At 43.1% G+C, this 13,450-nt stretch overlaps 1 protein-coding gene across 1 annotated transcript in view; it reads right to left on the bottom strand.

The window, feature by feature from the left end:
• Positions 1-2,052: 2,052 nt before the first annotated feature.
• The window catches only part of BCAP31 (B cell receptor associated protein 31), a 50,991-nt gene continuing 39,593 nt past the window's right edge, over positions 2,053-13,450 (bottom strand). Inside the window, exons 7-8 of the mRNA XM_070741353.1 lie at positions 11,319-11,419; positions 2,053-2,645 (exon numbers count right to left, since the gene is read on the bottom strand). Of these exons, the coding sequence (XP_070597454.1) occupies positions 2,607-2,645; positions 11,319-11,419 (140 nt within the window). The 3' untranslated portion in view covers positions 2,053-2,606. The remainder of the gene's footprint in view (positions 2,646-11,318; positions 11,420-13,450) is intronic.

Genomic DNA, 13,450 nt, shown 5'->3' with positions numbered 1-13,450 from the left:
CATCCCCAATAAAGGGATTACAGCAGTTTTTCCTCTATTATTTTCTGTTGCACCCCCCGCCCCCCCCCAAATTCTCTGCCGGGTTGTTTGCAATATTCAGCACGTTTTCACTGAAAAAATCAAGTGGTTTTCAGCATGATTGGATGTAATGTGTTTATTATTATTATTATTATTATTATTATTATTATTATTATTACTACTATTAATTAGATTCGCATGTCGCCCTCTCCGAAGTGATGCCTTAATTCATTTGGCTTCATGCTGTCCGCTGCCAACATTTTTAGACACAGTAAACATACCGGTTTTTCCTCGTGTCCCACCGTAGTCACAGTGAAGCCAAGCGCTACATACGCTTCGTCCTATTTCATCTTAGCTTTCAGAAGACTTACATTTGTCTCATTATCTCCGTCTCTCTCCTCCTTTCTTTTCATCCATTAAATATTTTCCATGGTATCTCGTAAGGGTTTATTAGCTGCACTTCATATCTCTTACTCTGTGCTGTGTGCTATTGTTTGGTGCAAAAACACCCTACTCCCTGTGGCAAAATAAGCATGTTCCCTGGGATCACGCGCCCCCCCCCTTGGCATTACTCCGTGCCCCTCCCGGAGGGGGGGTTTGAGAAACACTGGATTAAAGGGTCATTAAAAAGGAAAAATATGTAGAGTTATATAAATGGAGTCACTTCTTGGGAGAACATCTTAGAGAAATGCTTCCAAAGACGTCCCGAACTTTCAGTAGGAAAGCTGCGCCCATCTTGTTTTTATATTTAGAGTACAAGTTCTACAAGCTGAGAATCGCTCTCAATTTTGACAAATCCTAGAGATTCTGATGGCCTCCCAGATTGGCCAACTGAAGAGAATGAGATTGGGGAAGTGGCCCCATGTACCTTGTATCTGCTCTAGGCCGGCATTTCCCAACTTTCGAATTCTGGGAATGGAAGTCTACACTTCAGATTTGCCAAGATTGAGAAACCGCTTTAAGCAATACTTCTGGGGAAAGAGTCAAATGGTACTTTGCTTCGCCCTTGTCAGGAAGAGGAACAGAAAAAAAGTTTTATACCACCCTCCCACCACACCTTGTTTGTTGGTGCAAAGGAGTTCTACAGGTCTTTCGTGCCACGTTTAGAAACCTTGAATTCCAACCTGATATTTTATTTTATTTTACATTAATTAATTAATTAATTAATTAATTAATTAATTAATTAATTCAATTTTGTAATGCCTCTCTTCTCCTTAGACTCAGGGCGGCTTACAACATGTGAGCAATAGCACTTTTTAACAGATCCAGCCTATTGCCCCCACAATCCGGGTCCTCATTTTACCCACCTCGGAAGGATGGAAGGCTGAGTCGACCTTGAGCCGGTGATGAGATTTGAACCGCTGACCTACAGATTTAACAATCAGCTTTAGTGGGCTGCAGTACTGCACTCTACCCACTGCGCCACCTGGGCTCATATATTCCTGAGAGTTTGTATTTTTCCTTTCCCTCAAACTCCTTCCATTATAGCCTTACTTAAAATCCCTCAACAGGAATTATCCCCACCCCACCCCCTAGATTTTGCCAGCACCCCCCCCCCTCTTTTTAAAATTCCACTTCCAGAGTTCTGCTCTTATTAGTCTAGGACTGAACTGCTTTTCTTTGCTTACAGGCAACCTTGTCCCTTAGGTGGGCACCTAGCCAAAGAGTCTACACAATAGTAGCCCTTGTGGCTCCAGGGCATAATTAATGGCTGGAAAGCCAAGTACCAAAGAACCAAGAAAGAAGCCATTAAATGTAACCTGGACAAGACTCAGATGTTGAGTTAAAGATGACAACACAAACAGTGCGGTGGAGGCTGCGGGTATATTGGGAAGGTGGGAGGGGCAGATCCATTTCACCTCCAAGGCAGTCAACAGGGGTGGTTTGAGTTCAGCCAGGAAGATGCCAAGGCCAAGAACTCAGCGGTCCAAGTTTTCTTCTCAAAATATACCTCCAGGCCCACAAGGTGAAAAACACTTTTTAGGGAGTGGAAACTCAACTCCCCATCCCCAGACGCACAGAAGACACCGAGAATACTGTTCCAAAGATTTAATAAGAAGCTTCGTACAGTCACCTTATTTCGCGTATTACAAAAAAATATATATGGACATACGGCCAATCTTTCCCCCTTTTCCATTCTGACACACAAACTCAATACGGATTCTTCAGCCTAAAATGGTGCAGAGGAATGGCCGATGCGTGGTAATACAAATGCGGCTGAAAGAGGCAGGCCCTGTTACAGAGTGCATGCTGAAATAGCCAAGCAGCCTCCCCAGCAGAGCACCAAGGCATCCTGCTGGCTCTCAGCCTGAACGTATTCTCCTTTTGCCCTCGCCCCCTTTTCTCCACCCTACCTGGAAAGTCTCCCAGGGATACAGTGACAGGCATCAGTTGCCTCTTGCCAGCAGGCGCAATAAAGACCCCCATGCCCTCTGCTCAAAAGCTATAGCAGCACCTGGGGGTGGGGGACTGGGAAGGGGGCAGGAGTGAATAAGAACAGAGGGTTCAAGTTAGGTCCCACCGCCAGAAAGAGACAAATGTACAAGGAGGAACATGATGGAGTCTGGGCAATGCAACGGAGGCGGTAATCATTCATCCTTCTTATCCTTTTGGCCTTCACAAGTTGCCTGAAGAAGAAGAAAAAAAACAGAGAAAACATTGATTAGAACAAGAAAGGCCTTCTCCTAATTTGCAGGCAGATTGTCAGCACTCAAGATGTGTAATTTTTGCACGGTTTATTCTGCAAACCATCTTAGTAAGGAAGAAGAAGCACTGCGGTGCTCCACTCACCAGCGCAGACCGACTCTCAAGGCGCAGGTCATCCAGTCAAGCTTCTACAGTGTTCCCTCGATTTTCACGGGTTCGAACTTCGCGAAATGTCTATACCACGGTTTTTCAAAAATATTAATTAAAAAATACTTCACGGGTTTTTCCCCTATACCACGGTTTTTCCCGCCCGATGACGTCATATGTCATCACCAAACTTTTGTCTGCCTTTAATAAATATTTTTTTTAATGAACTTTAATAAATAAACATGGTGAGTAATAATCTAAATGGTTGCTAAGGGAATGGAAAATTGCAATTTAGGGGTTTAAAGTGTTAAGCGAAGGCTAGTGATACTGTTCAAAGCCAAAAATAGTGTATTTACTTCCGCATCTCTACTTCGCGGAAATTCGACTTTTGCGGGCGGACTCGGAACGCATCCCCCGCGAAAATCGAGGGAACACTGTATTTCTTTTTTCCTTTTAGAGACAACCTCAAGCACCACTCTATCGACTTCCAAGCAGCCAAAGAGGCATTAAGAGTTACCAACTTAACCTCGTCAGAAAAGCTGAATTCCACAGTCGTCAAGACGTTTGGCATTTGTTAGACGTTTCCCAGAATCAAGACAGAGGAAATATACTTGTGTTTAGAATGTTCCCTGAAGTCCTCAACCAAGCTAGGTAGCTAGTGGGATACTCTACAGCAGAGGTTTCCAACCTTGGCAACTTTAAGACTTGTGGACTTCAACTCCCAGCAAAGCTGGCTGAGGAACTCTGGGAGTTGAAGTCCACAAGTCTTAAAGTTGCCAAGGTTGGAAACCTCTACTCTACAGTGCACACCTAGAAACTGAAATGCCAAGCTCACTGTCATCTCAAAGCAGACAATAAGACTCTGCAACACAAAATACATACAACGGATTGGCTCCCTGCTGGCCAACGACACAAGGGCTCCATTCAATTCAATGTTCTTTGCTGCAAGACACTGCATTGTTCACTCTTGGGCACGTCATTCTAGTGTGTCACTCTGACTCGTCTCCATGACTTACGTGTGTAATGCTACTTCTTGTAAATGGTGACTTACGAAAGTGGGCGTGCTGTTGCAGGATATTCCCATCAGTATTTCTTTCTCAGCAATACCAAAACACATTGACTAGACTTGCCGGTTCAAACATAAATAAAAATAAAGGATGATTCAATGACAGGACAGAATGGGTGAACAAGCGCCCCATTACTAGGCACAGAGGTTAACTTCTTGACCCAGCCGTTTTTTTAATCCCATCTTTTAAAGAAGTTCCTGTTTCTTTAGAGATTTGAAAGCACAGGTAGTCCTCACTTAATGACTGGTCATCTATCCTTAGGACCTGGTCTTGGAGTTTCAATCACCCATCCCTTCCAACACTAATGACTGTATGACTATAAACTTTGTTGCTTGTATCCTTACGATTTATATTGACTGGTTCCTAATATGATTTGATTGCTTATTTGTACCTGGACTATCATTGTGTTGTACCTTATGATTCCTGTATATTTTCTTTTATGTACACTGAGAGCAAATGCACCAAGACAAATTCCTTGTGTGTCCAATCACACTTGGCCAATAACAATTCTATTCTGTTTTGTCCTGTTCTATACTTGCAATGAAACCAAAAGAAATGATGGAGTGGAATTTAAAGCATGCACAGAAGTAAAAATTCACCAAAGTCGCACATGCGCATCCGCTCATGAGCTTTTAGCACTTTTTTTTTCTTCCTGCGCATGTGTGGATGATGCGAGCGTGCGCAGGAATCATCATGAGGCACACACAGCGCACCAGTAGGCACAGAAGAGGAACCCACCCAGATACAGGTCAGTGGTATCCTCAGATGCTGATGTGGGACCAAGACTGAAAGTAGACCAACTGCTATTAAATTCATTTCACAAATAGGATTTGGTCTAGAAAGCACCGCACTCTGCAAAAGAGTCCTTTTGATAAGGTGCCACAAATAGCACACCATCATTAAATTGTATTTGTGAAGCAGACTAGCCACCAGCCACACCCGCATGCAAATTCAACCAGATCAAATGTTCATATTAGAGCAGTGTTTCCCAACCATGGCAACTTGAAGATATTTGGACTTCAACTCCCAGAATTCCCCAGCCAGCAAATGCTGGCTGGGGAATTCTGGGAGTTGAAGTCCAGATATCTTCAAGTGCCTAAGGTTGGGAAACACTGTATTAGAGATTATGATTTTAATTTTTGCATGATACTTATATGCTTTTCTTTTTTTAATTGAACAGTCCATTTTGAGGAATCTGAAAGGTTACATCAAGAGAAGCCCTCTCTGGATGACCAGAAATACTTGAGGCAACGCTACTTTTCTCAAGTGTTAAGCTCAGCCTTGCAATAACTCGCTCAGCCCAGTTACTGCTCAAGAGGGCTAAAGCAGCTGTCCTTGAATTCCGCTTCTCAACTGACAGTCTTATTAGCCTGACAACTATGACTCCTGCAATCTTACTCCACAGGAGGAGATTTGTTTACACTGCACAAAGGGGCAGGAAGACCACTAGGCTCTACCTGGGAGTGTTCCTGGGAAATTTGGGAGACTGCAAGAGAGAACAAACCACACGTAATTTTATCCTGATTGCGACTTCCATTTTCATTTGTTAGGATTTTAAATTTTAAAATCCTGTAAGACGCTCAGAATAATTTCATTATTATGTAATTTCCTGCAGGGGTGGGCTTCAAAAATTTTAGCAAGGGGTTCTCTGCCCAGTTGCTGGGTGGCCGTGGCCATGGCCTGGTCAGCCTCCTGCACCACGACGTTGGAGGGTTTGCACTCCCTGGGCTCCAGAGACTTTGCTTGAGCCTCCGGTAGGGTGAAAATGGCCTCCCCTGGCTCCGGAGTAGAACTTCCAGTAGGCCTGTTTTTCGCCCTTCCTGAGCCTCCGTGTGCGCCCTGCACTTACCTGCCTTAATGGGCTGTGTGGGGATTCCTGGGAAGAGAGGAGTGGGTGGGGCCAGACAGGAGTGGGATTTGGGGGTTCTCCGAACTGCACAGAATCTTAACTAGAGGGTCTTCCGAACCCTTGCGTACCCCCAACATCCCACCTGATTTCCTGCTACTCTTAGCTCCCTCTTCCCCACCACCACTAGTCAACAAGCTTCTAACAGAACCTAAATATGAACCAAGGAATTCTGCCCAGACTAAGCCCAACCTTGTGCCTCTAGCCCAGGGCTCTCCAACCATGGCACCTTTAAGACTTGTGGACTTCAACTCCCAGAATTCCTCAGCCAGCTTTGAAGTTGAAGTCCACAAGTCTTAAACTGCCATGGTTGGAGAACTCTGCTCTAGCCAACAAACTGGCCTGTTTCATATTAGAGCCATTGTGACTTATTGGGATGATATCCTCAAAGGCTTTCTAGTTCCACGAAAGAAGTAACCCTTACCAACTACATCAGACATATCTGTAGTTAAATGTGAACCAACTATTGGGGAACAACATTAAATAAATTGCAAGTCATGGGTACAACCATCAATATCCTGGGTAAGGGAACCTCCTGGAATCCCAAGAATATCTGGCACTTATTAAAAGCAGAGCAATGTTCCCCAGGATTGCCAGTCTTCAAAGACATTTGAGAATCCACACACAAGCACACATTTTTAGGCTTCTGGAAAAATAAACCCAACACTCAGATCTGGAAGCCGAAATAGATGTGTTTTGGGAGTTGCAAGGGAAGAAAGAAAATAATAGCAGGTGGCAGTAGCTGATACAATCAAGACAGCAGCCAAAAAAGATCTACAAAGAGGATTTATACAGAACATGCATAAAAATACTAACTATGTTCACAATGATTCTGATGATAGTCTTTGGGATTTATATTTCAGTATTAGCGGGGAGAAAAATACCCCTGAAAATGAACTCCTGTTAAGACTAAGGTAACTAACCAATGATACTTACTTATATATGTTTTATGTCCTCTGTAGTATCTGCAGAACCCCAGGTTAACTCCAATCACTATGCCCCATACAGTAGCAGAGAATCAGAGAGCGATGGCTCATGAGGCTGCAATGCTGGGCTGACAATTGGCAGCCTTGCATTTGAGATTCACTGCTGCTGCAGGGCAGGATGAGATCCCACCACACGCTCCAGCTCCTGTCAACCCAGTGGGTGACTGCAAATAGATAAATGGGTACCACCTCTGTGGGTAATTTCATGGGGACATGAAAGGTGCCCTCAATTTGGCATCCCCCCACCAGGCAACAGTGATGTCATCAGCAAATCCTGTCACCTGGGAAGAACTTCGGGGCTTCCAATATTAGCAGAGAATCGAGCCAATTGAAATGCTACGTCCCCAACTCCTAGGCCCACTGAGCGCATAATCTCAAACAATTCACGCAAACAAGGCCAAGACTCTTCCCACTAGTGTAACTCTTAAAGAAGGAAAAAGAATCAAAAGACAAAGAAACCTTCCAAAAGGTTGTTTCCTAGGATGTCCGAGAGAGACTGGGATCATGATTGGACCTCGCATCCCAATGATCCAGGGGTGAGATTGGAGAAGAATCCCGCAGGTTTTGATAGGGAATAAAGCCTATCTCAATGCTTCAAATCAGGAATGGTTGGGATTGGGGGAGAGCATAAGACAGGTGTTTATCTTATTGGAAGGTATATTCAGCTTTGTCTTAAAATTCTTGGATCCCAGATAAAAACAGAGTGAAGCGACCTCACCTACAAAAAGATATTGACAAAATTGAACGGGTCCAAAGACGGGCTACAAGAATGGTGGAAGGTCTTAAGCATAAAACGTATCAGGAAAGACTTAATGAGCTCAATCTGTATAGTCTGGAGGACAGAAGGAAAAGGGGGGACATGATCGAAACATTTAAATATGTTAAAGGGTTAAATAAGGTCCAGGAGGGAAGTGTTTTTAATAGGAAAGTGAACACAAGAACAAGGGGACACAATCTGAAGTTAGTTAGGGGAAAGATCAAAAGCAACGTGAGAAAATATTATTTTACTGAAAGAGTAGTAGATGCTTGGAACAAACTTCCAGCAGACATGGTTGGTAAATCCACAGGAACTGAATCTAAACATGCCTGGGATAAACATAGATCCATCCTAAGATAAAATACAGAAAATAGTATACGGGCAGACTAGATGGACCATGAGGTCTTTTTCTGCCGTCAGTTTTCTATGTTTCTATGTAAGTCCTTCTATCTGAGTCTAGTAGCATGGACGCTACTTTCAAACTATCCTTGTGGTCAAGAATACAGCTGTTTGCTTTCCAATTTAAGTCTAGCCTCAGTACCTTCTACTCTTGTAAATTCTCACATGCTTTGCTCCCCTCCGGGAACACCTAACACTCCTTCCTCAGTCTCCACCTGACTTATTCGGCCGCTTCCTTGTGCTGCACTTCCTCACCCACTCACCTTTATCAGCTGCCACAGGTGTGGCAGCGTCTTGTGACTGCTTACGTGCAGTGGATGTTTACTGGGCCAGATTCCCAGGCACTCCCCCCCCCCCACCAGGTTCCTCTGCAGCCAAGGCTGTGTTGCATCTGCCTTCCTTGTAGCTACTGTGGGGCAGGGAGGGGGATGAGGTTACCAAGGCAACAGAAGCCTGGGGTGGTGGTTGGTTTTTTTTAGCTCTTTACAATGCTGGATGTGCTGATTAACCTTGGCTAAAACCAACTTCTTTAGAGAGAGAGAGAGAGAGAGAGAGAGAGACAGAAGGGAAAGAGAAGCCTACAACATTTCACGGGTACTGCAGGATTCACAGGATTCCTTGAAGAGGATGGGGGGGGGGGGGATGGCTTCTATAAGAGCTCATTTTTGTCTCCTAAAACACAACAACACTTTTGGCTGCAAATGGACTTGCTTTAGGAAGCAGGGAGGGCGCTTGGAAGTCTCACTGCCTGATGAACGTTCCCCAGAAAGGACCTGTCGAAGCCTTTTGTCTAGACCACCCACTTCCCAACATTTGGGCTGTCTTGGGATTGGAGGAGTTATCTTCCAGCATATCCAGAAGGCATGCGCCTTCTGCTGCATGAATCCCAGCGACCAGTTAGGTCCCACAGAGTTGGCCTTCTCCGGGTCCCATCGACTAAACAATATCGTCTGGCGGGACCCAGGGGAACATCCTTCTCTGTGGCGGCCCCAACCCTCTGGAACCAGCTCCCCCCAGAGATTAGGATTGCCCCCACCCTCCTTGCCTTTCGTAAACTTCTTAAAACCCACCTCTGCCATAAGGCATGGGGGAACTGAGACATTTCCCCCTGGCCTATATAATTTATGCATGGTATGTTTATGTTTATTTTTTAAATAAAGGGTTTTTAGAGACTTTTTAATATTAGATTTGTGATATATTGTTCGTATTATTGTTGTGAGCTGCCCCGAGTCTGCGGAGAGGGGCGGCATACAAATCTAATAAATAATAATAATAATAATAATAATAATAATAATAATAATAATGTGCAGTCTGACCTTTTCTGAGAACTGGGAAGGCCAGGAAAGCCCCACCTGTTTATTCCCTGGGTAAAAAGACCACTGCAGAAATCCAAGGGTTTTTAGGTTAGACCCAGCAGTTGGAAAAGATTCCAGGGAAAGACAGTTGTGAGCCTATTCTGCTCTGTAGGAAACTGGAGAGATTTTAGGACCAATACTTTTTTTTATCTGGGAGCAAATAAAGGCTTTAGCTCAGTAGTTCTCAACCTGGGGGTTGGGAGCCCTTTGGGGGTTGAATGACCGTTTCACAGGGGTCGCCTAAGACCATGGGGAAAGACAAATTTCCCATGTTTTAGGAACTAAAGCTTCTATTCTGGCACCTTGGAACATATTTTTACAATCCGACCAATCAGGCGTTTACAGTGGGGGTGTCCCTCTGACCTTCCTGCCAATCAGCTTAAAGCTCTATTGGGAGAATTAGTGCTAGACATATGGTTGGGGGTCACCACAACATGAGGAACTGTATTAAGGGGTCGTGGCATTAAAAAGGTTGAGAACCACTGCTTTAGCTGAAGACAAAGGGTAAAAACTCAGAAAGCAGGGTCAAGATTCTTAATAGGGAAACTTTTAGGGGAAAGCAGGAATCCAAGACTTTGGGGAGGCTCAGAAATAGAGGGGCTAAACGATCCACAAGGTTCCTAACTCAGTTCTCCAGATACCTTGAAACCCAGTCAGCATTCCTTTTCTGGACAAAGATGAAATCACCCAAAGGCTCCTTGTTGCTCATCCCCAGAGAAGTTGGTTCATTTATGAAAACTTTTCGTATATCAAGGGACAAGCACAAAGCAGGGAATGTACTGCCATTAGGGATATCTATACCACTACCACCACCCTGCATGGGGTTAATAGCTGTCTCAGAATATTTTAATCATTGCAATTGAGAAGGTAGTTGTAATTTATGCCAAGCTGCATTCACATTACCAACACACTGTTTGTTTAAAAGATATATTTAAAACACTCCAAGTGTGAGAAACAAATAGGATCAACTTGAAGACTTAGTACATGAGAGCAAATATGACATTGTTACTATTACTGAAAGTTGCATTACATGTAAGAAATTGCTACACTTCTAGAGAAATGCAAAATGGGAAGATGAACGTCTTGAATGCCTTTGGGTCAATATAAAAGGAAAAAAGGAATGAGACTGCCATAGGTTTATACTATAGGCCAAACAAGCAAACAACCAGGAGAAATAGATGAACCTTTTGCTAATCAGTTAGCAGGAAGCACACTACAATAGTAATGGGGGACTTTAACTATCCTGGTATCAATTAGGAGACAAACTCTGCTCCTAATTGGAGATCAAACAGGTTGCTGAGGACATCTGCTGCAGCCTACCCAACACAGCTTCTCACCAAAGGGTTGGAGGGCATAGCCACAGGGATACTGGCTATAAACGGAGGGAGTTTGGTTTAGCTTCATTTACCACAGCCTTCCATAGGCTGGCGTGGAAGGATGCTGTATAGTAGGGGTGTCAAACTCAAGGCCCGGGGGCTGAATCAGCCCTCAGGGTGCTTAGTTTTGGCCTGGGGGGCCAACCTGGAAACAGCAAAGAACTGGCCGCTATGCTTCTGCCAGTGAAAACAGGCTCCCAAGCGCCATTTTCTCTGCACAGTGCTTGGACCACCACATTTGCCATTGAGACAACTGGCCATGCACACTCTGCAAGGTCAAACACAACACTGATGCAGCCCTCAATTAAATTGAGTTTGACACCCCTGCTGCAGAGTAAGCTAGGCAAATACACTGATAAGAACTCCCTATGAATTGGAAGAGGAGAAGAATCAAATTTATCCAAAAAGGGGGATTTACAGCATAGGCATTTTTTGCGGGGCTCATTGAACCTAGTATCATTGCTGCCTTAATCTTCCTATTATCCAAGCCCAACAATCTTTGCAACAGTTGAGATCAAACTTAAACGCTGACAATATTGAAGTTGTTAAAAAATAAACAAGGATGGATTGGAAAACCCTACAGGTACAGTGTAGTGCAGGCCTTCTCAACTTGCTCCCAATTCCCATATTCTTGCCACCCTGTTTTCCTTTCCCTGGGCACCTGAAGTTTGGCATGCTCCTTCAGCAGTCTGTCATACTCCACTGTCAATCCTTCAGCCTGTTTGCGCATAGCCAATGCCTCGTTGTCTGCCTTACTCAGAGCTGGGTGAAAAAGAGAGAAAAAGGACCACATCAATACAGTTTCAACATCTTCACACATCTAGTTATTAGAGCGATCGCAAGGCAAGAGTGCCAATAAATCTCTTACTGAAAATAGGTCATTGCATATCACAGTTTCTCTTCTCCCAAATGAAAAAAAAACACAGCAGCCTGCCTGTTTTCTATTATCCGCTTCCAAAAACCCACTTCTTTTAATTTTCACAAAACTCCTACAAATAAAGGATTCAGGTGACTAGTTGTGCCTGGCTATACAGGTGGCTACTAGTTTGCACCAATTCATTATTTAATGGAAGTGTCACATCCAATTAACCTATCTTTGATCGAGGGTTGCAGAGCTGAGATAATTACATAATGTTAGTTATCTAGCTAGTATATTTCTTCCCTAATGTTATTCTGAACCAGCAATAGGTTGGGAGTTAACACTTCCATCAAAAATCAAGGTGGATTTTGAAAAAAATTCCAGTGAGATAAAGTTTGTGACGCCATAATATTCTCCTTAACCTTAGAGTACTGTGATCTACAATGTGATCAACTTCATGTAAATTCTATAATATATTCTGGTTATACAAAACACACATTAACAAATGACCCAGTGTGCCATGTTTTTACTGAACACATTGAGGCAACATTTATGTTGAAAAAAGTGTATGAACACCTAGGACAGTGAGGTCTCTTAAGAGAGAAAGTGAATGGGGGCACTTTTTCCTTCCCCCAGGGCCTAAGAGCTCCAAGCAAATGCTGGCTGGGGAATTCTGGGAGTTGAAGTCCAGATATCTTCAAGTTGCCACGGTTGGGAAACACTGGTCTAGACAACTTAACAAAATGAAGAAGCTTTTTAAAATAAATGCTTGATCTGAAGAGGCCCAGTGCTATTGTATCTTCTTTTAAATAGCAGAAAGCCATATCAAATTTAAAGATCTGTAAAAGTATAATCTGAAATGTAACACTGTCCTGTTTTAGTATTAGAATAAGGCAGCTGAGATAAATCCTCATGTAATCATATTTGGAGCAGATCTATTTAAATAATTGGGAGGAATTACGGTAGTTTGATTACATTTAATAAAACATGCTGGTATTAATATACTGCCATAATGTACATTTCTCAAATTCTTTGCTATTTCTGTGGGTCAGGCACACATGCACAGAAATACACAGCAAACACTGTATATCATCTGTGCTGTTTGTTGTTTGGCACATTGCTGGCAGGTAGAGGACTTTTTTCCTTGTTTTCCTCCCCCCAAACAAATGTGCGTCTTATATTCCGGTGCATCTTATACTCTGAAAAATATGGCACTACTAAAATTCTCTTGTCTGTAACCTTTAACTAGGCAAAATGGTGCATGATAGAATAAAAAAAATTGGACAAAAGTACCTCAAATTGGCCAACTTACAGAATGTGTCTAAAATCCAGGAGCCATGACTCCTATAAGTTTGAAAGTTGGCAAATTTGTGATTGATTCAGTGCTGCCACCTGGAAGCTCAGTATCAATATCAACTTTATTTGATTAGTCAATCGACCATATCAAAGCGAGGAAAAGGACCACATCGGTTGTCATAAAACTGTGATTGGTTAAAATACAATAAAATTGGCTAAAATAGAGGGAATTTGAAGAAATAATAAGTTAAAATGCAGTATAATATGCTAAAATTGAATAGTAAAACATGAGAATATAACTCGTGCAAAGGATTATGTTAAACAAATCTAAGATACTGATATAAAATATTCTTAAGTGAGTTCATCTCCTTTGCATGCCACCCCATTATGTTCTATAAAACGTATTCTCATCTGAACAGCCCTGACTATAAACTTAGCGGTTCTAGAAGTTCAGTAGACAGGTCCTACTCTAGCCCTCTGGGAGTTGCGTAGACTCACCCCTCCTTTAACACTCGAGATCAGGTAGACCTGCCACAGCCCTCTGGAAGTTAGGAAGACTGATCCCACAATCAACTGTTGTAATTAAGCTAGATGGAAGTTGGAAGTCATTCCTGACCACTGTTTTTTTGGCCGTGGTC

This window comes from Erythrolamprus reginae, chromosome 2 (assembly GCF_031021105.1).
Source record: "Erythrolamprus reginae isolate rEryReg1 chromosome 2, rEryReg1.hap1, whole genome shotgun sequence".
Classification (NCBI taxonomy): Eukaryota; Metazoa; Chordata; class Lepidosauria; order Squamata; family Dipsadidae; genus Erythrolamprus; species Erythrolamprus reginae.
Note: the sequence above shows the minus strand (reverse complement) of the source record. Positions and strands in the feature narration are given on the sequence as shown.